Source organism: Piliocolobus tephrosceles, chromosome 16 (genome assembly GCF_002776525.5).
Source record: "Piliocolobus tephrosceles isolate RC106 chromosome 16, ASM277652v3, whole genome shotgun sequence".
Taxonomy (NCBI): Eukaryota; Metazoa; Chordata; class Mammalia; order Primates; family Cercopithecidae; genus Piliocolobus; species Piliocolobus tephrosceles.
Window position 1 is genome coordinate 27329830 of NC_045449.1, and position 26478 is coordinate 27356307.

The following is a 26478-nucleotide window of genomic DNA, read 5'->3' on the forward strand; positions in this document are numbered from 1 at the left end:
TGTGTGTGTGTGTGTGTGTGTGTGTGTGTGTGTGTGTGTGTGTGTGTTTAGAATGCTACTTTATTAGATAGAGGCTCACGTTCAGGTAAATTCAAAGAAGATTCACATGTTCAGGTAAATCTTTTCGTAAGAGCAGAATTAACCACAGGACATTTTATAAGTAAGTATTTAGCTACTTAGACTTGGGTAATAAACACATATGTATTTTAAAAAAAGATGAGGGTCTCACTCTGTCACCCAAGATAGAGTGTAGTGGCTCATACAGTGAGTTGTTGGGACTACCAGCATGTGCCACCACATCCAGCCAGAGTTGATACTATTTTAATCAATGTACCTAGCACTAAAAATTTTTGAACCACTATGATGTCACGTTTTCAGTAACTAGAAGGAAAAAGAATGCAAACCAAACAAACAAACGAAAACTTAAAACACCCTCCTCAACTAGAAAAGAAGGCATAGTTGTGATCTATATCCCCCATTCCCTCTTTCAAATTCTTATTTCCAAGATGCAAACAAAGAGGTTAGAGATCAATTTGGAAACTTGGTTAGCTTCGGTAGGCTATTTAGCTAACTAAATTAAGATTGGCAGGATGGAACACAGCAGGATATATTGCTATAGGGAGGATACAGCAAACTAAAATTTAAATTTTAGTTTGAATTTTAGTTAATCTTCTTCCCTTTGCCCCATAGTTTTAGAAATCAGTTAATTCTCTAAACATTTCCTTTATAACCAAAGCACATTTTTTCAGTCTTCAACTTGACAAAAATGGTGTCTGTAATTAAGAGTAAAATAGAATCTATATGGTGGAATAATTATTACCCTTAGTCAAATAACTTTATGTAGCAACAGTTTTTGCTATAACAGAGGATTGGCACTTGTCAGAAAACTTGAAACAGAGTGAGGGAAGAGCTTCTATAGCAGCATTTTTCTAAGCTGTTCTGTTCCAGCCTTATGTGAGGTTTTGTGAAAGTAAAGGGTTCCATGGATAAGTTGGTTTGAGAAATACTGCAAACCACAGCCTCCACTAGGGATATTCACATCCCACGACTATATTAAAGGCTCTGAGAATTCTGCACTTAAAGAGCATGTTTAACCCAGTATTTCCAAAACACGTTTAACTATGAAACTCTTTTTCAGCACCTACTAATATTCAATAGAACACTGGTTCTATAAAACCCATGTTGAAGAACACTTACTATCACTTGTATCAATCTTAGAGTTCATAGAGAATATCTAAAATAGGCACTGAATAATAGCTAATCCCAGCTACTTGGGAGGCTGAGGCAAGAGCATTGCTTGAGCCCAGGAGTTTGAGGCTGCAGTGACAGCCTGGGCAACAGAAGAAGACTCTCTCTGTAAAAAAAAAAAAAAAAAAAAAAAATATATATATATATATATATGTATATATATATGAAAGAAAGGAAACAATAATAAGTAAAGTCATGCACGTCATCTTTTGTGGAATCATGTTGAAAAACATATGAGTGTAGGGCAAAAGAATATGATTTAAAAAAACTTGTTACATAATTTCATAAGGTCATTCCAGAGTCGAAACAAGTAGGTCCCATGTCCTTTTTATATGTTCCTGAGTTAATCTAAAAACAACAAACAAAAACCTCAAAGCAGCAATTGTACGAAAACACTGTTTGGAAATATTACATTTTTATATGCAAAAAATGTAATTTCTAAAGAGAACACATCGCAAATCTTTACCTTCTGTTTCAGCAGCTTAAATTATCCTCAAAATATGAATTGAGTGGGAAGGACATCAGGTAACAAAGTAAAAGCCTTAGACTGCATTAATTTAGCTATATCAAAATGGCAAAGGAAAAAGTTCTACATATAGATAGAAATTCCAGACTTATAATTATGGCATAAAAGCACTCTTTTCTTCCACTTAAATTCATACAGTAATAGAAAAACTAGATTACAGACTCAGTATTAGATAAACCCTCATCTTGTTTCTTCCATTATCCAAAACTAAAATCTTCAACCAAAGGAAAAAACCTCTAGCATTTGTTTTTCCCTAAACACTACAAGTGATCTCTGTCTTTAGGTTTAGTCAGTACCACAGGGGGCCACAGATAAAAAGTTTATCTGGAGAGGCAGACAAGGAGAAAACACATTATGGGTGAAAGTAGCTATTTACAGAAGTCTTTCACCTCAAAGGACATTTTATAACGTGGTTAATGGAAAGTGGCTGTTTCAGAGAGAATCTAAGCATAAAGAAGAGGGCTTTACTGAAATCCTATCAAGTTTACCTTGGCATAGCCTTGGGATTGAACAGTTTCTAAAGTCGTATTTAAGCTACAGGGTGAACAAAGTATTTTGCTTTGAACTTGGAAATACAGGGACATGAATAAGAATGCTTCAGTTTTTAATCCAGCAGGACCCAGGTAGACATGTTCTCTGTCAGATATAAAATTGTCCTTGCTGGAAAGATAGAGACATCAAGGGTTTCTGTAGTAAATGACCTAATTCTTAAAACCATCCTACTGTCTTTGATCAACTGCTCTGATTACTAATTTGATTTCCCAGCCGCTTGATACTAAAGTATACTAGATAGTGAATATGAGGACTCAGTGACATGGTACATTCCTTTGTTATATTTACAAACTGACATTATAGCTTATACATTTCTTGCGTGGGTGTGTGAATCTCATTAGCAAAAGTCTTTTCTTGATAGTCTGATCAACTCTAGGTATACTTATAAAATAGAGTTTCTAAATCTCAGCGTTCAGAACTAAACTCTGGAGCGTGGTAACCCACCCCAAGATACTGCCAGCAGTCTTTCCTTGATGATGACATTTATTTCATTCTAACTGTAACCAGCTGCTCTCTATTTTATTAAAAAGCCTCTATCACATTGATGACTGGGCAGGTGGTTCATGCCTCTAATCCCAGCACTTTGGGAGGCCTAGACGGGCAGATCACTTGAGGTCAGGAGTTTGAGACCAGCCTGGCCAACATGGCGAAACTCTGTCTATACTAAAAATACAAAAATTAGCCAGGCATGGTGGTGTGCACCTGTAATTCCAGCTACTGGGGAGGCTGAGGCAAGAGAATCGCTTGACCCAGGAGGCGGAGGTTGCAGTGAGCCGAAATTGTGCCACGGCACCCCAGTCTGGGTGACAAAGTAAGACTGTCTCAAAAAAACAAAACAAAAAAACAAGCCTCTATCATGTTGAGTTGACCTCTTTCTTCTTCCTTATAATGTTCAAACACTGATTGTGATATAAGAAATATATATATATTTGCTCATCATTCTGGTTCCTGACACAAATCTCTCAAAACTCCTGTTATTTTATGAGTGGCAGAGGTTATAGAATCACCTTTTGTTATAATACTTATTTAGTCTTAGTCCCAGATTCCCAACATAAGAGTTTCTATCTGCTAATCAGATAACTGGTGACTAGGAGCTCCTAGATAGTTTTAGGATTGGGGCTGGTTGCCAGAAAGACCAATGCATGATTCGAAGGTTGGAATTTTCAGCCCCACCCCTTAAGCTTCATGGAAGGGAGAGGGGCTGGAGATTAAGTTAATTACCCATAGCCAATGATTTCATCAACCATGCCTGTGTAATAAAACCGCCATAAACTCAAAATTATGGGGTTTGGAGAGCTTTGGGGTTGGAGCACACATCCACATGCTAAGAAGCCATAATCTTTGCCTTTTAATTGCGGTGTGTTTAGACCACTGACATTTAATGTGATTATCAGTACAGTTAGGTTTAAATTTATCATTTTCAATTTGTTTTCTATTTGTCCCATTTGCTCTTTGTTCCCTTTTCCACACTTCTCTGCTTTCTTTTGCATTGAGATTTTTAAAAAATAATTTCATTTCTCTCCTTTGTTGGTTTATTAATTATAACTTTTTGTATTGCCATTTTAGTGGTTCTTCTAGGATTTGCAGAATACATTTATAACATATCACAGTCCCTGACACTATATCACTTTATGGTATAAAAACCATACAATAGTATATTTCCATTTTCCCATCTTTGTGCTATTGTTATCATAAATTTTACTTCTACATATATTATAAACTCTATGCTACTTTATCATTGTTTCCGTTTAAGTAGCCAGTTGTGATTTTTCATTTAAAAAATTCTGGTAAAATACACATAACAAAATTCTCGATTTGGATCATTTTTAAGTGTATAGGTCAATGCTTCATTGGCATTAAGCACATTCACATTGTTGTGCAGCCATCACCACTATCTATCTCAAGAACTTTTATCATTCCAAACTGAAGCTCTATACCCATTAAACAATAACTCCCCAGTCTTCTCTTTCCCCAACCCCTAGAACTACTATTCTATTTTCTGTCTCTAAGAATCAGATCATTCTAGGTACCTTATAGAAGTGGGATCATACGATATTTATCCATTTGTATCTGGTTATTTCTCTTAGTATAATATCAAGGTTCATCTTGGTTGTAGCATGTATTTACGGCTTTTTATCCATTGTATGGCTATACCACATTTTCTTTTTCTTTTTTTTTTTTGAGACAGAGTCTTACTTTGTTGCCCAGGCTAGAGTGCAGTGGTGTGATCTCAGTTCACTGCAACCTCCACCCACTGGGTTCAAGTGATTCTCATGCCACAGCTTCCCGAGCAGCTGAGATTGCAGGCCTGTACCACCACGTCCGGCTAATTTTTGATTTTTGTATTTTTAGTAGAGATGGGATTTCACCATGTTGGCCAGGCTGGTCTCGAACTCCTGGCCTCAAGTGATCCACCCGCCTCGGCCTCCCAAAGTGTTGGGATTATAGGCGTGAGCCACCATGCCTGGTCTATACCACATTTTCTTTATTCATTCATCCATCGATGGACATTTCAATTGCTTTCACCTGTTGGTTATTATGGATAATGCTGCCATAAATATTGGTATACAGTCAATTATCTTTTAAAGACATTTAAGTAAGAAAAGACATGTATTTGTCTACGTAGCTACCACTTCCCTTGCTCTTCATTCTTTGGTGCATGTCCACATTTTCATGTGGTGTAATTTTCCTTCTGTCTAGATGACTTCCTTTAATATTTCCTATAGTGTTTATCTTCAGATATGTCTGAAAAAGTCTTTATTTCACTTTGGTTTCTGAAAGATATATTTGCTGGGTATAGAATTCTAAGTTGTTGTTGTTTTTTTCACCAGTACTTTAAAGTACTCCACTGTCTCCTTACTTGTATCGCTTCTGACAAGAAATTGGATGCATCCTTTCCTTGTTCCTCTGTGTCTTTTTTCTCTTTATTACTGGTATTGAGCAATTTAATCACAATTTACCTTAGTATAGTTTACTTCATGTTTCTTGTGTTTAGTGTTTGTTGAGCTTCTTGGATCTGTGCGTTTAACATTTCATCAAATTTTGGGGAAATATCAACCATTATTTTAAAAAATATTGTTTATTTCTCTCCTCTCCTCTCCCTCAGAGACTTCAACTGCTCCTCTATTAGGCCACAGGAAATCATCTAATAGCTTCCTGATGCTTTGTTTTAGCCTTTTATTTTTCTCTCTGTGTTTAATTTTTTATTAATAAAAAATATAGTTTTTATTGCTATATCTTCAAATTCACTAGTTTTTCTTCTACAAAAACTAATCTGCTGTTAATCCCATTGAGTATGTTTTTTCCTCCCAGAAATTGTATTTTTCATCTCTACAACTTCATGCAGGTCATTAAAAAAATCTTCCATGTGTTTATTTAACATGTTCAAGCTTTCCTCTCGCTTTTTGAAGATATGGAATATAATCATAATAATTATTTTAATGACCTTGTCTGTTAATTCTATAATCTATATCAGTTCTGGGTCAGTTTGAATGATTAATTTTTCTCTCTCCTTATGAGTTGTAGTCTCTGGTATGCTTGGAAACTTGAGTGGATGTCATATGTTGTGAATTTTACCTTCTGTGAGCGGGATATTTTTGTATTCCTATAAACATTTTTGAGCTTTGTTCTGGTTAGGTTACTTGGGAACAGTTTGATCATCTCTGGTTGTGCTTTCAAGATTTATTAGGTAGGATCAGAACAGTGTTTGGTCAAGGGATAGTTATAACCCCCTACTGAGGCAGTCTCTTGTCAGTACTCTATTCAGTGCCTCATAAATCACAAGGTTTTCCAATCTGGCTGGTGTGAACAGGCACTACTTGCAACCCTGTGTGAGTACTGGGTATTGTTGCCTATAATCCTTTTGGGTTGCTGTTTCCCAGCCTTGAGTTACTTCCTCATACACACATATGTATGTGCTGATCAGTACTCAGATGAACAGTCAAAGTGAACCCTCTACAGATCTTCAGAGTTTTCTCTCTGTGAAACTTTCTCCTCTCTGATACTCTGCTCTGCAAATTCTAGCTGCCTTAGTCGCTCTCTCACTATTGAAAAGCTTTGTCTTTGTCTACTGGGCTCTGCCTGGGCTTCCCTGCCTGCTCATCCTGGGACTAGAAAGTCTCTAAGACAGAAAACTGGTAAATTGCAGGGCTCATCACCTCATTTTTTTCTTCATATTTCAGGGAACACTGTCTTTCCTTGCTTGATGTCCACTGTCTTGAAAACCACTGTTTCACATATTTTGTCCTTTTCTCCCCACATATATCTTTTTCCCACTTTTTTCTTTTTTTTTGAGACGGAATCTTATTCTGTTGCCCAGCTGGAGTGCAGTGGCACGATCTCGGCTCACTGCAACTCTCCTGCCTCAGGCTCCTGAGCAGCTGGGACTACAGGTGCACGCCACCACACCCAGCTAATTTTTTTTGTATTTTTAGTAGAGACGGGGTTCCACCATGTTGGCTAGGATGGTCTTCATCTCTTGACCTCGTGATCCACCTGCCTCGGCCTCCCAAAGTGCTGGGATTATAGGCGTGAGCCACCACGCCTGGCCTCTCGCTCATTTAAATAATATCACTATATATTACTGTGTACATACACAATTGATTAATCTAATTACCTATTGATACATATTCACATTTTTTCCAGTTTTTCTGGCTGTTACAATGTACAAACCTGTACATCTTTCTCTCTGGGTATCTGTGCAGATATATTTGTAGGGTAAATATGAGTTGTGGAATTCTTAGATTAAGTGGTATGAGAATTTTAAATTTTCATAGATATTGCCAAATTGTCCACTCTAAATTTTTAGACTATATCTTATACTCCTACCAAAAATGTCTTCTTACATCCTTACAAACATTGGTTATTATCAACACTTTAAAGACTGCCAAATTTATAGTTGAAAAATCATACTTCATTATTTTGATCTGAATAATACTGTAATTATTATTTTTTAAAAGATCTGAAATGAAGCACGTGTAAAATCACCTAAACTTGGGCCTTTGTAATGAGGTAATTCTTTGATAATTTTCTTAATTCCTCCTTTGTCTATTGCCATATTTCTTGTCTATTGCCATAGACAATGTCTCCTTGTCAATGCCTCCTTGTCTATTGCCATATTTCTGTCTCTTCTTGGATCAACCAAATCAATATTTAAAAAAATTATGATTTCTTTAATATTTTAAAATGTATTTGGATAATTCTACAAAATACTCTTTTAATGATAATTTCAATTCTTCTGTGTTCTTCTAAACAAGTATTTTAAGGTTTTTTTTTAAAGACTATCTACGTCCTTTGCCTTCCATTTCCCAACTTCCATTTGCCCAACTGCTATCATCTTCAGGTAAATAGCAGCCCAAGAATCCTGCATGAGACAAGCAAATACATTCACAGCATGTAACTTTTCCCTCACCTTCCAAATCTCAATATGCCCCATTCCTTTTTTTTAAAACTCAGTTCTTCCTCTCCCAAACCCTGTTTTATAGAAATAATGTAGGTATAGGCCGGGCGCAGTGGCTCACGCCTGTAATCCCAGCACTCTGGGAGGCTGAGGAAGGCGGATCACGAGGTCAGGAGAGTGAGACTATCCTGGCTAACACGGTGAAACCTCATTTCTACTAAAAAATACAAAAAATTAGCCGGGCGAGGTGGCGGGCGCCTGTAGTCTCAGCTACTCAGGAGGCTGAGGCAGGAGAATGGCGTGAACCCAGGAGGCGGAGCTTGCAGTGAGCCGAGATTGCATTGAGGCAGTCTGGCCTGGGTGAAGAACAAGACTCCATCTCAAAAAAAACAAAATAAATAATGTAGGTATAAAAAGTACAAAATGACCATTAAATATAAAGCAGATATACAGCTGCTGTGAAAGATACATATGCAGTGAAATACAAATCCCTGACTTCAAAGAGGTCCCTGCCATCTAGTTTTTTTTCCTTCTAGTTTTAAAAAGAAATTGGCTGGTCATGGTGACTCAGTCCTGGAATCCCAGCCCTTTGGGAGGCTGAGGCAGGTGAATCACCTGAGGAGTTTGAGACCAGCCTGACCAACATGGTGAAACTGTGTCTCTACTAAAAATACAGAATTAGCCAGACGTGGTGGTGCATGCCTGTAATCCCAGTTACTTGGGAGGCTGAGACAGGAGAATCACTTGAACCTGGGAAGTGGAGGTTGCAGTGAGCTGAGACTGCGCCATTTCTCTCCAGCCTGGACAACATGAGTAAAACTCCATCTCAAAAAAAAAAAAAAGAGAAGGCTTTATAGCCTAACTGTAAAGTTGTAGTCACCTCAGCCATTCCTACAATGCCTCAGCACAGACAGGTCTGGTGCACTGATGATAAAGCTAGTTATGTACCTACTGTTATGTTTTATTACAGGCTTACTTAAGTGAGTTTCATCTGAATCAGTCTTTCGTTTCCAAGATCATCTGGTTCAAGCTTGCCTTACCTTACGGACATGACAGGAAAAGAGGACATTCATGTATTTGTCCTTCCGTTTCAATTCATTAGCAACAGGGACAAAAGTGCCTGAGGTCTGAGGTGTATCTGGCTTCTGAAAGAAAAAGGAAACAAGACAAAATGAGTATGCTTAGCATTGTAGAAGGAAAGGCAGTCTTTCAGTGTACTGCTTTATAACTATCCTTATATAGTTTCACACATGCGCTCTTTATCTCCTCACCCCAGATGGTAAGCTACTAACGGCTGTTGTAACATCAAAGATCCTATAAAAATTGTAAAATAAGGAATGGGAGAGAGGATAAAGTGTAGGTCTGGGAATAATTAATATAAAGATAGTAATTAAAAAATCGTCACTAAATGATATAAGGAAAGGTTTAAGTGGTCAAAGGCCAGGTTATAGAGTGTATTTAATACATATGGATACAACACAGAGAACCCTTTTTCACATGGGACAAACATCAAATACTGTACATTTAGAAGCAATAAAATGTTTTAGTATCTCATAGAAATTATTTAGTTTCTAAAGGTGTTTTATTCTTTCTGCAAATTCTCTGGAGAAATGTTCTTTTCTTTTTTCTGTAGAGGAAGTAGGAGTAGATTTCACTTTGTTCCCTTGGACTTACTGAAGCAAGATAGTTGCCCTCCCAGGCCCTCTGGAGCCCGAGGTCAGCCCTTTGACCCTTCAGCATTTCCATGGCTGCAACCTTTGCCCTGACCTGGGGCAGGTCTGAGGCCGGAATGCTCTTGATGAGCTGGGATGCTCTCCATCTACAAGTAAATAGACAACATGTTTAGACTTTAGAAATGCAATCACATGCATTCTCTCTCTCTCTCTCTTTTATTTGTGTTGAGTCTCCCTCTGTCTCCCAGGCTGGAGTGCATGGCATGACCTCAGCTCACTGCAACCTCTGCCTCCCGGGTTCAAGCGATTCTCCTGCCTCAGCCTCCTGAGTAGCTGGGATTACAGGTGTGTGCCACCATGCCTGGTTAATTTTTGTATTTTTATGAGAGATGGGGTTTTGCCATGTTGGCCAGGCTGGTCCTGAATTCCTGACCTCAAGTGATCTGCCTGCCTCGGCCTCCCAAAGTGCTGGGATTACAGGCATGAGCCACCACCGTGCCTGGGCTCCATGCATTCTCAAAAATAACTGAAGCTGTCATTAAGTAGAATGAAATCAAAGTACTGGCATGCTAAAAAAAGTAAAATGCCTCCAAAATACACACAGAAGTTGCTAAAATACATATCATTTTATGTAGACAGATCTTTTCTAAAACTTGCTTTGTTGTTTGTGTGTTTTGAAAGCAACTAGAACTTAGTGATACATGGGCTCTCATAATATTTATATTTAGGGCACAGAAAATTGGATTCATCATTCATTCATTCGACGAAGGTTTTCTAGGTGCCTGCTAAACTCCTGGTGCTGTTCTAGGCAGTGGGGGCACAGTAATAAGTTAAACAAAGGTCCGTTCTGCTAGGGGCTTGCACTCTGGAGAGGAGTGACAGGCAGCAAATATATGAGTAGACATATAGTATGTAGGATGGTGAAGGTAAGGCAAGGAGGACAGGGAGTGTGGAAGAGGGAAAGAGGAGCAGGTGTGGTTTATATGGGGTGGTCTGGGCAGGGACCACTGATAAGGATAGATGAGCAGAGATCTACAGGACGTGAGGGAGCTGGTCATATGGAGACCTGAGCCAGAGCGTTCCAGGAAGAGAAGAGAACACAGCAAGTGCAAAGGCTCTGGGATGTGAGCTTGCTTGGTGCGTTAGAGGAGCAGTGTAAGGAGCTGGGAGAGTCAGGGTCAGAATCCACAGAGCCAAGAGACCATGATCAGGACTTTGGCCTTTCCTCTGAATGAGATGAGAAGCCATTGGAAGTTCTGGAATAAAGACAGGACATGACCCGACTCATGCTTTAAAAGGATCATTGTGGTTGCTGTAGGCTGGGAACAGGAAGACCTGTTAGATGGCTATTTCCGTAACACACGTGCTACAGCAAGGTGGCTTGGATCAGGGAGGTGGAGGTGGAGGTGGAGATGAGTGTTGGTTCTGGATATTTCTGAAGAAAGAACAAATAGAATTTGACAATGGATTAGATCTGGGGGCCAGAGAGGATTTAAGGACAACTCCAAGATTTTTTGGCTAAGCAACTGAAAGCTTAAACCAAAAATAACCTGTTCCTGATTGGGAAGAAACAGGTACAAGTTCTCTTATGCTCTTGGCAGCATCCTAGCCCTACACGATGCTTATATCCTCTTTTCTGACACAGGAGCTTGAAGCAGGGAGGTTGGAAGCAAACCGAGAACTTCCTTTTAATCAGATGAATAATCAAGGCCAGTTGTTCTCAAACTTGTTTCCATAGAATGAGATTTACTAAAATGGAAAATTCCCAGTGAAATAACCAAATAAATATAAAAATAAGGAAAAATTTATAACAACACCAGAAAATGGGAATGATGTCAATGAAGTAGAAAGTGTAATGACTTTCTGAAGATACAAAGCAGGTGGGATCCAGCTGATGGGGAAGCGGCTAACTCCGGGCAGAGCACTCAGTGGAAGGAGAGAACCCCTCAGGCAGAGATGAGAATCCTGAAGCCTGAAGTGGCAGGGACTAGTAGCAAGGGCAGGAGGTGAAGGATTTTAAGGTGAGAGCTGTGCCTGTTCCCTGCACATGGAATGGCTGGCTGCAGTGAGGCAGGTCACATGTGCGTCAGAGATAGTAGGCTGCCAAAGCAACAACCGTGAAGAAGTAATGGCTCAACAGAACAGTGGAATCCTCTTCTTTACTTCCTATGGACAACCAACACTCCAACAAGACAGACTGTCCTAAGATCATTCCAGAAGAGACTGGAAGAGTGACAGGCTTAGAGCAGTTGGTGGTCAAAGTCAAGGACCCTGTGCCAGGTGGGTCTTACAATACTCAGTGGCTTCCTAAGCAACTTCTCGAATCAGCCCTTGGTCTCCAAATTTCATGACTAGTGGACAGACATCTTTGCTCTGTCTACTGGTCTGTTTCCAGTCTACAAACCTGGTCAGCCTGTCCTGTCTTCACTGCCCACAGTGGCTCAGGACAAAGTCTGTCCCTGACTGACTCCAAAGGCCACAGCAGCACACTGGGGGAGTCAGGACCTGACCTACACAACCATGGAGAAAGTCACCCATGCTTCTCATCCTAATCAAGCAAACTGCTGTCTATAAATACATGTAGCCAACAACAGCTGCAGCCATAAAAATCACCAGCCTCAATGACATGAAAAGGGGACAAAGCTGGGCATGGAGAAGGCTCAATTAAAAAGACTTACTGTGAAGAACAAGAGTGAACTTAAACATGATTAGATGCACATTGAGATTTTAGAAAAACAAACACAAGAATGCTACAATCACAGTAGAATTCTTTAATATATCTCTCTCTGTATTCCACAGATCAAAAAACTCCTGATGGTGACTAGATCAGGGGTTGGCAAACTATAGTCTATGCCAAATCTGGCCAATGGTCTGTTTTGGTACTGCCCACAAGCTAAGAATAGTTTTTACATTTTTACATATTTAACAAAACCAAAACAAAACAATGAAGAATATGTGACAGAGACCATCTGTAGCCTACAAAGCCTAAAATACTTAATATCTGGCCCTTTCAGAAGAAGTTCGCAGACCCCTGGACTAGATGGACACAACTGGCAAAATTCAGAGTGTGTGTGCGCGTGCGAGTGTGCATTTGTGCACGCACGTGTGCATATACAGAACAAATGTAGCAGACCTGTTATTTTCAAATGCCATTGACTATAAGGCCTGGGAAGACTGGGACTGTCTTTCACATCTTTCTTGTTTGTCACCATATCCCCGAAACCTAGGTCAGTGCCTGTAACACAGCAGGCATTCAGTAAGTATTTGCTGAATAAGTACATTGAATTCTGTACAAATCAATCAATTCTAGGCCACAAGTAAAACCTCAAAATCTAAAAAGAAGACTGTATAGGCGGTAGTGCAATCTAATCAAAATCAATAACAATCTCCTGCAGCTCTTAAAAATCTTACACAGATCTTTATTGCCATGGACAGATCTTCAAGACTTATTTTTAAGTAAAGTCATATAGCCTACATATAATCTTGCCCATATCATATGTGCCTATGTAAAAAGCCTGCCAAGATTAAAAACTAATTATTTATAGTACTATATCTGAGAACTGAAGGTTCAGGTACTTTTGTTTTCAGTAATTCTGTACTTTTTTCTTCTTATGAGCAATTATTTCTTTTTTAAAAAAAGCATATGAGATATATATTAAAGAGTTATCTTCCATGCATTTTCCTTTATCTTTTGATACCTTCCATCAATTATATTTAGAGCAACATCTAAAGAAGGTAAAATCTGATTTAGCACAAAATTATACATTAGTTCTTGTACATTCTGCATATCAATTAGTTGAAAGTGTTCTTTATGGAGTATCATGATAAAATGACTATTTGAGAAGAAGTAGCTTAGTTTATGTGACTAGATGGCTGTATCTAAGACAGAACTAAATATATCTGGTGTATACTGGCAATAAATAAGCTCAAAAAGCGAGGAGAAAATAACTACACACTCAGATCCACGGCAGGTTATAAAAAAATAAAGACCAGTTGGAAAGGTACCAAATTTTACATGGGTTTTTATTTATTTAAAAGACAGCTCGCTCTAAAAACAGTTATTTTCCCCTTTGGCTGCACTTTAAAATCACGTGGGAAACTTTAAAAAAGGGCCTCTGCCTGGGCCCCACCCCCCCCAGCACCATTAAACAGGACTGTCTGGTGGTAGAACCTGGGTGCTGGCATATTTCCTAAACTCCTCGTTATTCCAAGGTGCAGCAGAATTGAGAAGCACTGCTTTGAAAGGATTAATGGATTTTCTAGTTTGAGTTATGTGTGGTGGTTTTATTTTTAGCTAATAAAAGAAAGTAGAAACAGCATGCTAGTAGCTTATCTTAACTATGGCTTGTGTCCAGGGGTTGTGGCACATTGCTGTCAGCTGCTACCGGAAAAACAAATTGACAGTTCCTTTATTTTGAGGGGTAAGCAGATGCTCTTTGAAAGCCAAATCTACAAAACTGAAAACATAGGTAAAGGTAAATGTCATAACAGCAAATAGCTGAGCCAATATCACAGTCTCAGACTTGTGACTTTGCATAGTACTAACTGCCACCATAAATGGATGCAGCACACAGCAACACGTCCTTACCTATTGAAAATCATCTGCAGGGCCTCTTCGAAACGGCGAAGAACTTTAGGAGGGCTTGGCCACTTCACGTGCTTCCCGTAGTCTCGCATGGTCTTGACGCCATGGAAGCGTCTGGCCACCTCGTGGATGTATGACTTCACTTTGTAGCGCCGGTAGTACCTGATTATAGTCAGAGCTGCCTTGGTTCTTTTGTACCGCATGCGGGCCAGGGTGCCCCGCCACACCTTCACAATAGAGAAAGAAAAAGGAAAATACTGTTGGCTGGCTGAGTTGTGGATGTCTTTGACATTATAGCAGCTCCTCTACTTACAAACTCAACCAGGCAACTTGCAAGTGTGCACAAATCAGCCAGAGCCAAAGCATGTCAGTTCCACCTGCCACCAACAGATGGCGTGGGGAGTCACGTCAGTCATTTTGTTTCAGCTGTCTAGCTGCTCATTATTCTACACTGAAGTGTGTGCTGAGCCTGAAGCTGAGTCCTGTTTTAACTTTACTGTCATGAAAAGAAGAAAGCCAAAATGCAAATATCTTTGGATAAATATTTTAGGAATGCTGAAGGGAAGTGAGATGAGTCAGAACATCATGCCATAAGCATCTATAGTTTTCTTGTGAAACCTAACTTTACACAGATTATACATGCTGGCCACTGGGGTAACGCCACTTTGGATTTACAAACTGATTTACACACAGCCTGTGCACCTACTCTTGCGTGGCACCACGTAAACTCTCAAGGATTCATGGGGAAAGGGTAAATCAGATTACGTACTAATCTCACGTGAAACTTTGTTAAAAGTTTTTCAGTGCTCAGAAATCAATGACACTATAAACGTCTCAATGCCAACTTCATCCAAGCATGGCAAAGTCAGAGATACTTACTTTTTTCAGGACCTTTGTCAGGTGCCCATATTTCTCAACTTCTCAAGCAAAAACAAATTTGGTGTGATCTTCAATTAATCACTGGCTCTTCCCCTATATATCCTCTCCACCACCACTTTACTCCTTCTTCCACAATATGGAAGTGTAAATCCCTTTCTTTCCCTTTCTGCTACCAGTCTCCAAGATGCCAAACAACCCTAGTTGCTTTCTTCAATGAACTCCTTGTACACATAGCCATCATGCCCCAGTATATTGTTTGCTGCTACTTAAATAACTGTTCCAACTCTTAGGTTGATTGTATTATTTCCCTCCCTAGTCCCTGGCCTTTCAGAGCCAAGATTTTCAACCACTAGTTCAAAGCCCACAGTATGGGTTCTGCAGACTCCCTCAGGTTTCTTTTATTTCTTCTCAAAAATCCCCATCTGTGCCCACCAATTCCTCTCAGCAAAACTTGCGCAATGCCTCATTTGACTCAGTTGTTTTAGGTTTGTCCTCATGCGGACTCCTAAAGTACACCATGTGCTTGCAGTGTTCTCCCTTTTCAGCCTGCTGCACAATATAGATTTGTTTGCACACTACGTGCAAGAAGATCATCAAGGGACCCCAGTGGGTCAAGAAAAACCGTAATATTTAAGGGAAACATGACACATGGGCAATTTGTGATGGTAATCTAGAGTCCACATATAAATAGAATGTTTAAAGACAATGAAGCAATAAAAACTAACTCGTCATCTCATGTGGCGTCAGTACAGCAGCCCTTTTTAGTCAAAATGGCTCCCTTCCTTGTAGCCAAATCCACTGTACAGATGGCTTTGTTACGCCTCCACCCAAGTGCAAAAATAAAGCTCCCTTCTTTAGTATCTTGAAAAACCAAAAAAATACAATTACAGGGTAAAAGTATGTGATTTAGTTTCTTAAACAAAACACATTTTTAAGTTTCCTACTGTTTGTTGCTTTTTTTTTTTTTTTTTTTAATTGGGAGGAATTTAAGACTCCTTGGAGCCACATCTATATAGGATATCAATCTTTAATTTTCAAGAAGTGTTTTATAGAGCTTCCTATTAGAATGTTTTTGGTTCGATTCTTTAGCAAATTGAAAAGAACATTTTATAAGTACTTTTTAAGCGGTAGTTTCTTTCTTTTACAAGAAACCTACTTTATCAAGGGGGTCTTTTTTTTTGACAACCTTTATAATTTCTTTTTTTTTTTTTTGTTTTTTTTTGAGACGGAGTCTCGCTCTGTTGCCCAGGCTGGAGCGCAGTGGCCGGATCTCAGCTCACTGCAAACTCTGCCTCCCAGGTTCACGCCATTCTCCTGCCTCAGCCTCCCGAGTAGCTGGGATTACAGGCGCCCGCCACCTCGCCTGGCTATTTTTTTTTTGTATTTTTTAGTAGAGACGGGGTTTCACCGTGTTAGCCAGGATGGTCTCGATCTCCTGACCTCGTGATCCACCCGTCTCGGCCTCCCACAGTGCTGGGATTACAGGCTTGAGCCACCGCGCCCGGCCTTCAACCTTTATAATTTCATCTGTGTTGGCTTATTTAGGTTTTTAATAGTTGAAAAAACCAAACAGCACAAAAATGCATATAAAAAACACAGTAGCCCTTCTCTTCACCCTTCTAAACCCACCTCCCTACCTCCAGTCTCAATCCACACAAACTATTTTAAATGCTTCTTCCATATTTACTGTCATATTTATAAATACTATGGCTAGGTGCGGTGGCTCATGCCTGTAATCCTAGCACTTTGGGAGGTTGAGGTGGGAGGATCACTTGAGCCCAGGAGTTCGAAACCAGACTGGGCAACATGGCGAAACTCTGTCTCTACTAAAAATACAGAAAAATCAGCCGGGTGTGGTGGTGTGCACCTGTAGTCCCAGCTACTTGGGAGACTTAGGTGGGAGGATTGCCTGAGTTCAGGAAGTTGAGGCTGTAGTGAGCCAAGATTGCACCACTGTACTCCAGCCTGGGTGATGGAAGTGAGACCCTGACCACACCCCCAAAAAAGATACCCCCCCAAAAACTACATATACTATGATTTCTTGGTTGATCCTTTTAGACACTATCCAAATCACACAAGATGGAGACTTAGCTCTCCCACCATCATTCTTTCTTCTTGTCTATCTTCCCAATGATAAAGTATGTTTACATTCCATATATTAACTCTATTATACATTGAATAATTTACATATGATATGTATATGTTATATTGCATTGTGTTATATATTACACATATATTTGGTTCATTGCTGTGCTAAGAAGTATGAATGTTCTTTCTTTATTGTATTTGTTTTTAGCTATCATTAGTAACTGCCTTGTTTTTAAAATTTGCTTTATTTACTATAAACCTACTGCTAATTTTTGCCAAATGCTCTTACAGACCCATCAAATGATTAGCAGTAATTTTTTTACTCGTCGAGCACATTAACTGAATCTTTTTCTTCGATATTCCCTGTATCCACCGAACAGTTCCCTATCCTGGGACTTTTAAAATTACTCTTCCATGTTGGATCTGAGTTCTCCCCCACCATCCCGTGCCCAGTAGCTTTCAAGAAAAGGTGTATGGCCAACACATTTCTATTCTCTTAAATTTCCTTGAAAGTAAAAAGCAGTTGCCTAAAATGTTGTCTGTTTCTTGAGTTATAGAAGCAGAGTAGTTGAGAACAAGCTCTGGACTCAGACTGCCTGTTTTCAAGTCCTGGTCCCACTCTTACGAGCTGCGCAGGTGGGGCGCAGTGGCTCATGCCTGTAATCCCAGCACTTTGGGAGGCCGAGGTGGGCGGATCACGAGGTCAGGAGTTCCAGACCAGCTTGGCCAACATGGTGAAACCCCGTCTCTACTAAAAATACAAAAAAAATTAGCCAGGTGTGGTGGTGCACGTCTGTAATTCCAGCTACTTAGGAGGTTGAGGCAGGAGAATCGCCTGAACCTGGGAGGCAGAGGTTGCAGTGAGCTGAGATTGCACCATTGCATTGCAGCCTGTCTCAAAAGAAAAAGAAAAAAAGAACTGTGTAAACTTGGGCAAGCTTCCTAACTCCTCTGTGCCTTAGTTTTCTTAGCTGTAAAATGGGGATAATAATGATGCTTACCCTGTGGTGTTATGAGGATTAATGGAGTTCATACATACACAACATTTAAAATAGTGCCTGGTGAGTAGTCAGTGCTCAATAAGCATAGGCTGTTACGACTATTTTAAAGTCTATTCTTTATTGGGTTGTGGGTTGTGCTACTTTCTTTTCTTTTGTTTTGAGATGGGAGTCTCGCTCTGTCGCCCAGGCTGGAGTGCAGTGGCGCGATCTCGGCTCACTGCAAGCTCCGCCTCCCGGGTTCACGCCATTCTCCTGCCTCAGCCTCCCCAGTAGCTGGGATTACAGGCGCCCACCACCACGCCCGGCTAATTTTTTTTGTATTTTTAGTACAGATGGGGTTTCCCTGTGTTAGCCAGGGTGGTCTCAAGCTCCTGACCTCGAGATCTGCCCGCCTCGGCCTCCCAATGTGCTGGGATTATAGGTGTGAGCCACCACTCCTGGCAATTGTGCTACTTTCTTTTTTCATATGTGCAGATTTTTTGCCTCCGTCACTTGTCAGTGTGACCTGAAAACTGTTTAGTAAATGTAAGCCATTCTTTCTCAGTCTGCCATTTGCCCCCAGACAGTGCCTGAGTTGATACTGTTTTATTCTTCCACCTATATTATGGACTGGTGTCCACGGTTTATATACCTTATCCAGTCATTTAGTTGCCTAAGAGGAGAGGACAGCATGCAGGGGCTTTAAGTAACTGCCATTGGGGTCTTTACTTCATCCTATGAATTAAACGCATCAGAGGTCTGCTTCACCAAATCTGGGTTGTATCGGAGGCTTTTGGCTTGTTATGGGGCTAAGTGTTCCTTTTTCATGTCTAATGGAGCTTTTCCTTGGTTTGGCTGTAATAATCATTGCTTGCAGATGCTTTCCTCATTTTACACCCACTTATTGATATATCAGAGGCAAGAAAAATGGCCTGTGAAAGAAGGCCATTTTTACTTCTGAAAGAAGTCTTCTTGATGAAAGAGAGTCCCCGACGAAGGTGTGGGCTATTCTAAGCCCTCCCTCTGGTACACCTTTACACTGAATGTAGCACCTTCAAAAGCAAAGCGACTTTTCAGAATTTCCTCCCTGTACTTCTCCATGCTCCATTCTTCTCTTTGAAGAATATATCGATTTTTTAAAAGCATCTTCTTTCAATTTGGCCCAAGTTTTCTTTTTTTGGATGACACTTCTCAAAGTTGATGGTATAAAGTTGGAACCTTTTCTTGGTTTCAGGGTCGATGGCATATTCTTTGTTATTTTTACATTTGATATTTGTTAATCTTACACAAGTCTGTGGGAAGGAAATTTTGTGAACCTGCAGTTATATCACCAACTTTATCAGAAGTCCCTTAGGCTCTATTTTTTAACATCAAAGGACAAGCATTGAAAACTACAGAGGAAAATGATTTACAGGAAAAATGATTCATGCATTTTTCCTTATAATCTAAGCATATTTGGTTTAAATAGATATGCTTCCATAAAAGTCTGTGTGTATGTGTGGCAGGAGGTTGTTGGCTGGTTTTCTCACCAAGGGTCTGCAGGTTTGGAATTTAAGGTATAAGATAGATTTTCCTGTTTTCTCTCTTTGTTTAAAGCAGCTTAAACTGTTGAGTTTGTCGAAAGTCACACAAAGCTTTCGTTTGTAAAGGACTATGCCTGATGACAAAGCTTCAGAAAGCAGAAAATTAAATGTTATATTAAAAAACAAGTGCTTAATACTTATTTGCATATGCCTGAGAGGTTCAACAAACAACAAAGGAGCCAAAAGGGGCCCTGCTTCAGACAATATTAACACAAAAGTAGAACCAGCCAGATGTTACGTGCTTTAGGATACGAGGCCAGAGGAGCGGGAGCCGAAGGACACACGCTGGGACCTGCGAGGTGAAGTCAGTAGAGGATATCAGGTAGACAGCATACTGACAGAGGAGCAAGCGAGGGACCATTTCTCAGAAAAGAGGACAGCAGCAAACAGAGACGCCTGCTCAGAGGGAAAAACTCAGGTATAAACAGAGAATGCTGGCATGGCGTTGCACACATCCTTGCAACCAAGGTGCCAATTATCAACACAGCAGCCAGAGTGATCCTTTTAAGACCAAAGTCAGATCATGTCACTTCTCTGCTCAAACTCTGCAGTGGCTATTTCCCTGAGCAGAAAAGCCAAAGTCCTTCCTACAGCGCTCATGGCCCTATGTGGTCTGATACTGTCTCCTCCTTGCCTCATCTCCCGCTGTCCTCTCCCCTGCTCGCTCCCGCCACACTGGCCTCCCTGCTGGACCCTACACAGGCCAGGCACCCTCTTGTCTCAGGGCCTTTGTGCTAGTTGCTCCGTCTGCCTGGAATAATCTGCTCCCAGCCATCAGATGGCTGACTTCCTCACTCTCTGCATCTTTGCTCAGTCGTCACCTTCTCAAGGGAGGCCAGCCCTGGCCTTATTTAAAAGTTCAACTTGTCTTCACCTCCCTGCGACTGCCCCCAAGCACTCTTGATTCTCCTTAACATGCTCTGCTTTTTCTTTTTCCCCCAGCACTCAATCCCTTCCAACATATCATGTAACTTACATATTATTGGGGTGTTTATGCTCTCGCCCACTAGAATTTAAGGGCTACTAGGCTGGGGGTCTTTATCTGTTTTGCTCACTGATGTATTTTCACTGTCTGGAACAATGCCAAGGACCTAGTTAATAATATTTGCTGAATGAATGAATGAATGTATTCTACTTCATCTTCCAAGCCTGATATTGAATCTTTCACTTCGGCTGTCATGTTTTCCATCTTCAAGAGCTTATCCCTGCTCTTGTAGTATTTCTTTTAAAAGCATGTTGCTCTTACTTTATGAATGCAACATCTCATCACGCCTCTGAGTATATAACTTATGGTTTTATTTTTTGCACTGTTCCTTGTGTTGCACCTGTTACCTCTAAATCCCCAATTTTCCTATTTGTCTTAGTCTTGGCCTTGCCCAAGGCTTCCTCAAATGTATAGGGATCGTTGGCCCTCCACTCACACTGAAGGGTGAACAGCCCTTGGAAGCTCTGTATAAGTGCTTCATGGATGGGGAACTTCAGTACAGGGTGATTAGGTTGGGAGTAGCCATCTGTGGGGAACCCCAGAATGTCAGGATCATGAAGTGTTTTCTCTTTCTTGCCAGAATCCTCAGAGTGAAGGGGTCTGGGGTGGGTGATAGGGGGAATCTTACTCCTCAGTATCTATACTTTCACTTAATATCCTTGGTCTCAATATAATACCTGACCCCTCTCCTCCACTGAGCCTGGCGTCCCTAAGTTCAGAACTTCTCTAAATCCTGTTCAATTTACTCAGACAGGAAACTTCTTGCCATCTATCAGAATGAGGCTGAGGTAGTCCCTTAGCTTTGTGAGGTCTGGGGAGAGACCTAGTGTCTAATTCCTCCTTACATAGATTTTAACCAACCTCCTCTGTCAGGGGCCACCCCTCATCCCTACCTAGAGAGGCACCCAGTCCTTCCCAGTCTAGAATCTTTCTACAGCCCTACGGTCAGATGAACTGGCTTGCCTGTTTGCCTTGTTCTCTGCAGGCACTTGCCTGGGAGTAACCACTCATTTACTTACTTCTAAACTGATGCTGACACCTCTTGCCTGCCGTTGTTTCTACTATGGTACTATTTGTCCTCGTAGGTTTATCCACTTTTTATTCCTTTTCTGCTCTTTTCGAGATGTTAAGAGAGTGGATATAAACACAACTGTCATGTTTAACCAGATGTTTCATAATGCCAACTTAATTCTACCATTTTTTCTTCTGGTCCATACTTCTTTAGTGGTCAGATGTTTCAAAGCAACATCTAACAGTCATTAAACTTTGCAAAAAAAGTAGGATTCTAGGTTATAGTCTATTAAGAAGTAGGGCAATTACGTATCTTCCGTTTAGTCTCAGAATCAAACACAGGTCAGCTTTCCTTTTTTCTCCTAGTTCCCCATGTTTTGTTTTTCAAAATTCTAGTCATTATGGGTGTTGGGGCTCTTCCTGTCTTGTTGTCAATACAAATCCCTATTTCATAGCTCCCTGGTGCTCTGAATTAGACATTCTCTTGGTTTCCACAAACAGAATCATTCAACGTTTCAGCTCCCAGCTTCTCAGGTCCTCCCTGCCTAAGGACAATTTTTAGAAGCATCTTTCTTCCATTTCTACCTTTAAGTTCCCCATATGGTTATTTGGGCAAAGAGTTCTGACACCTTATGGTTGTTAAAAAGTTATGGTAAAGGGGGGTTTATTTATGTAAATAATGAACTCTGGTTGAATGAACTCTGAGCAAATTGTAAATATACAAAATTTGGTACGCACACATTCCATCAAATTTAGAATATGACAGTCGCATTCAATTTGGGATATTCCATGATTTATTGATGAAGGGCGTGGCCCCTTCTAAGAGCTATTTTAAAGGAAGACTCAGAGAAAGAAAAATCTTTCTCTTCTATCTCTATAAGGGACAAAATGAATAAAGACTTGATGTGCTATTTTTAAAATGCTGGTGCTCATGTTTTTACCAGAATAGCAGGTTAATATGTACCAAGAAGAAAATACAATCCATTGAATATAACTTATAGGCTATTAGCATAATTCCTGACGCAAAATTCCTTCGTTTTACAGATAAATTAATAATATTTTGGAAGACATAGGAGAAATCTAAGACACAAAAGAACCAAATCTTTAGTCAATAAAGAAATGTAAAAATCAATAAAATGAAGAGCCACACACACACACAAAAAGTACATGTGAGTCTGATCATTACAAGCTATCCTGATGAACTGAACTATTGCAGGTGGTGGTACTGGTATATGCTTGGTGGAACATAATTTAGAAGTGACCACCCCTGAGCTGTCTTACCTTGGTCTGGGAGACTAACTTGCCGAGTTAATTGACCCGTGAACCTTCCTTTAGGACATGCCCATTTTATATATATAGCCTTGTCCAGATTCATTAACCTTGCAATTCTTTAGTGCACACAATTGCTGCCTATTAATGATTTCTTCACTGTGATGATGACATGATCTGACAGCCTCCTTAAAACTGTTACTTCAAGAAGTAATTGAACCTTTTGGTCAATTACTATCAGAAAAACAGTCCAACATCGACACTATTGAAACCCAAATTGCAATTATTTTGCAGACAAATGAAAATAAAATTACTCCAGATAATAGGTTAGGTAATTCTGACAGATCTTCCAGGATTCAGTCGTGTAAATACTCTGTGGAGCTGTAGGAAAGTGACTGCTGTCTTTGGTTTGGTTTGGTTTTCTTAAAACAGGAGGTAAAAACTTGGTAATTCATCTTCAAAATCTCTCAAGACTATCTTTAAACTGCATTTTGATGTAGAACTACAAAGCTTTGGTCAAGTGTTTGAGCATCTGAGCAGATCCAAGTGGTGTCTGGCAATATTTGAGCTTTTTGAGGAGACTCCTATAGCCTCTACCATCCCCAGGTGTACCTCTGTCTGATACCGAGGTGGTTTACCACCTGGTAAAGAGTACAGGTCAGGCTTTGACCTGTGTGACAAATGCCTAGCATTCAAAACACACAGTACTCCATAAAAATAACACAGTATACATTTGCTTTAGTTGTTTGCAAATAATCTCAATTTTGACTAGTTCTCTAGATTGTCAAAATAACTGATATTTGAAAGGTCCAGCCAAAGGTATACCCTAACATTGATTCCACAGAGTTCTAAACGTACATTCCGGAACACAGGGCTTTTGGAATGCTCCCTGAAAAAAGGGTTCCAATTTCAGTAAATTTGGGAAAGCTGTATACTGTAATTCCTTTATGGAGATTCATGGTGAACATTAGCATATCAGAAGCTCTGAGGTTTTCTTTTCTTTTTTTTTTTTTTGAGATGGAGTCTCAAAAATTTGCTCTGTCGCCCAGGCTGGAGTGCAGTGGCACGATCTCGGTTCACCGCAAGCTCTGCCTCCCAGGTTCATGCCATTCTCCTGCCTCAGCCTCCTGAGTAGCTGGGACTACAGGTGCCCGCCACCACGCCCAGCTAATTTTTTGTATTTTTTAGTAGAGGCAGGGTTTCACCGTGTTAGCCAGGATGGCCTTGATCTCCTGACCTCATGATCCACGTGCCTTGGCCTCCCAAAGTGCTGGGATTACAGGTGTGAGCCACTATGCCCAGCCGAAGCTCTGAGAATTTCTATATAAATCTACTTTAACAGAATTGAAAAAAAAACATAATTGACTGTAGATTTCTTTGTACACAGAGTACTAATTTTGAAGGGCATCAGGATATGCCACCCCAAATTATGCCACTTTGGCACAAGGATTATTTTGAGCTAAAGACAACTAAGAAATAGTAGATGCAGGAAAAGCTCTCTGCCTTTCCCCTATCTAACTAAAAAGCATATATTTCCCATGAGAAAAGTGCCCTCTCCTTGTACTAGGAAGACAAGAACACTCTTATCGCCAGAGAGGAAAAGTCCACATAGAGATGAGTCTACATAAACAGGTCTTACTAAAATAGCCTTTATCTTCTATTACTTCCTTTCATGCAGTTCCTAGTCACTTTCTCACAATTTATTGCTCCTAGAATCCCAGATCCCCTATCTCATGTCTAGTCACATTTTATTGCCTTTCTTTAAAATGGTATATAAGACCCTGAGTCTACCACGTCTTTAGGTTTTTCACTTCTTTTCTGTGAAGTTCCTGTGCATATACAATACTTACATCAGTAAAAATTGTATGCCTTTTCTCCAGTTAATCTGTCTTTTGTGAGTTAAATCTGCAGGCCCCAGGCACTGAATCTAGGCAGGTAGAGGAAGTTTTTTCCTTCTCTACAATTTCCAAAGAACCAGGCTCTATCCTTTTGGGAAGCAATGAAATCAAACAAAATAAAAGAATTATTCAAATAAGATAAAGAGTAATTATACCAGAAAACCTAGACTATGAAAAGCTATTGTGTATAAAGCTTACTTTAATTAAAAGTCAAAGCAGAAAGGGAAATGGGGTATTTAATACATACTTTATTTAGCTAATAAGAGGCATACACATTTGTCAGGAAAGACATTTTCTTTCTTTCTTTTTTTTTTTTTTTTTAAGATGGAGTCTTACTCTATCACCCAGGCTGGAGTTGCAGTGGTGTGATCTTGGCTCACTGCAATCTCCATCTCCTGGTTTTAGTGATTCTCCTGTCTCAGCCTCCTGAGTAGCCTGGGATTACAGGTGTGCCCCACCATGCCTGGCTAATTTTTGTAATTTTTTAGTAGAGACGGGGTTTTGCCATATAAGCCAGGCTGGTTTCAAATTCCTGACCTCAAGCAATCTGTACTCCCCGGCCTCCCAAAGTGCTGTGATTACAGGTGTGAGCCACTGGGCCTGGCTGAAAGACATTTTCCTAAACCAAGTAAACTCACAGAAAATAGCACTGTATCAACGTTAATTTTCTGATTTTGACAATTACACTATAGTTACAGAAGAGAATGCCCTTGTTTTTAGAAAATATACATGAAATATTTAGGGGTAAAAGGGTATTACATCTGCAAATTACTCTCAAATAGTTCCAAAACCAATTGTATATATACACACAAATAGATCTATATACACAGATATACACATATACAGATTGAGAGAGAGAACCAAAGTACAAGCATTGATGGAGGTAGGAGACAGAGAAATCCTAGGCAGACATAGGTGGGTCCCCGGTGCAACCCCCCCTTCAAGCCGAAGACAGTTGAAAGCCTGAAGGCCAAGCTACAAGTCAAATCCATGGATGAGATTGAGAACCTGTCTTCCCATTTGGTGTGCTTTCCTTTGATTGATCCCCACCTTTCACTTATTTTACATATACCCTTCCCTGTTTTTACACCATGTCCACTTTTGACTGGTGCCTTTGTTTTAACCATTTTTGCATACTCACATACCAATTAGCATGCACTCCCTTACCCTGTGCCTATAAAAGCCCCAGACTCAGCCACACTGGAGAGATGATCTGACCCTCCTGTCCCCTCTCTGCTGAGAGCTGGTTTGTTGCTCAGTACAATTCTCCGCCTTTACCACCCTTCAATTGTCAGCATGACCTCATTCTTGGATGCAGGACAAGAGCTCAGGACCCACTGAACGCAGATATTCAGAAATGCTGTAACACTGACCCTCTGCCTGTGTCAATGGAGAGCAGCCACCTCACACAAGAGAAGCAACGGTGGTCCTGAGCTGGCCCAGAGCCATGCCTGTCCCGGAGCTGCAGGCCAGAGTGGGGCAAAAGGCTGACAGAGCTGCTAACACATCACTGTTTGTTGGGCTGCAGATGGCATAACTAAAAGAGCTAATTAGCATACTGTAACACCCTCTCTGGGGCTTTGGGGTCCTAGGCACCCCTGCCTGGGCATCACTGCATTCCCCTGGGGGTAATACACCTGGTCGGGTCATGGGCCCTGCATGGAGCTTGCTCCTATGCTGGTGCTTGGAGTGGCCAGCCAGACCCCATACTCGCTCACTCACGTGCTCCCTCCTGCCAGGGGCTGAGTGCGGTGGGCCGAGTAGACGGGGTGCCCCTGCTGTGAGTCCAGCAAAGGGGCCAAG

At 40.5% G+C, this 26478-nt stretch overlaps 1 protein-coding gene across 3 annotated transcripts in view; it reads right to left on the reverse strand.

Moving 5' to 3' along the window:
- MYO1D (myosin ID) overlaps positions 1-26478 on the reverse strand; it is a 379960-nt gene that overhangs the window by 155169 nt on the left and 198313 nt on the right. For all 3 annotated transcript variants that reach the window (XM_023182884.2, XM_023182886.3, XM_023182885.3), the window contains exons 17-19: positions 13986-14209; positions 9399-9543; positions 8765-8869 (exon numbers count right to left, since the gene is read on the reverse strand). In XM_023182884.2, coding sequence (XP_023038652.1) covers positions 8765-8869; positions 9399-9543; positions 13986-14209 — 474 coding nt within the window. The remainder of the gene's footprint in view (positions 1-8764; positions 8870-9398; positions 9544-13985; positions 14210-26478) is intronic.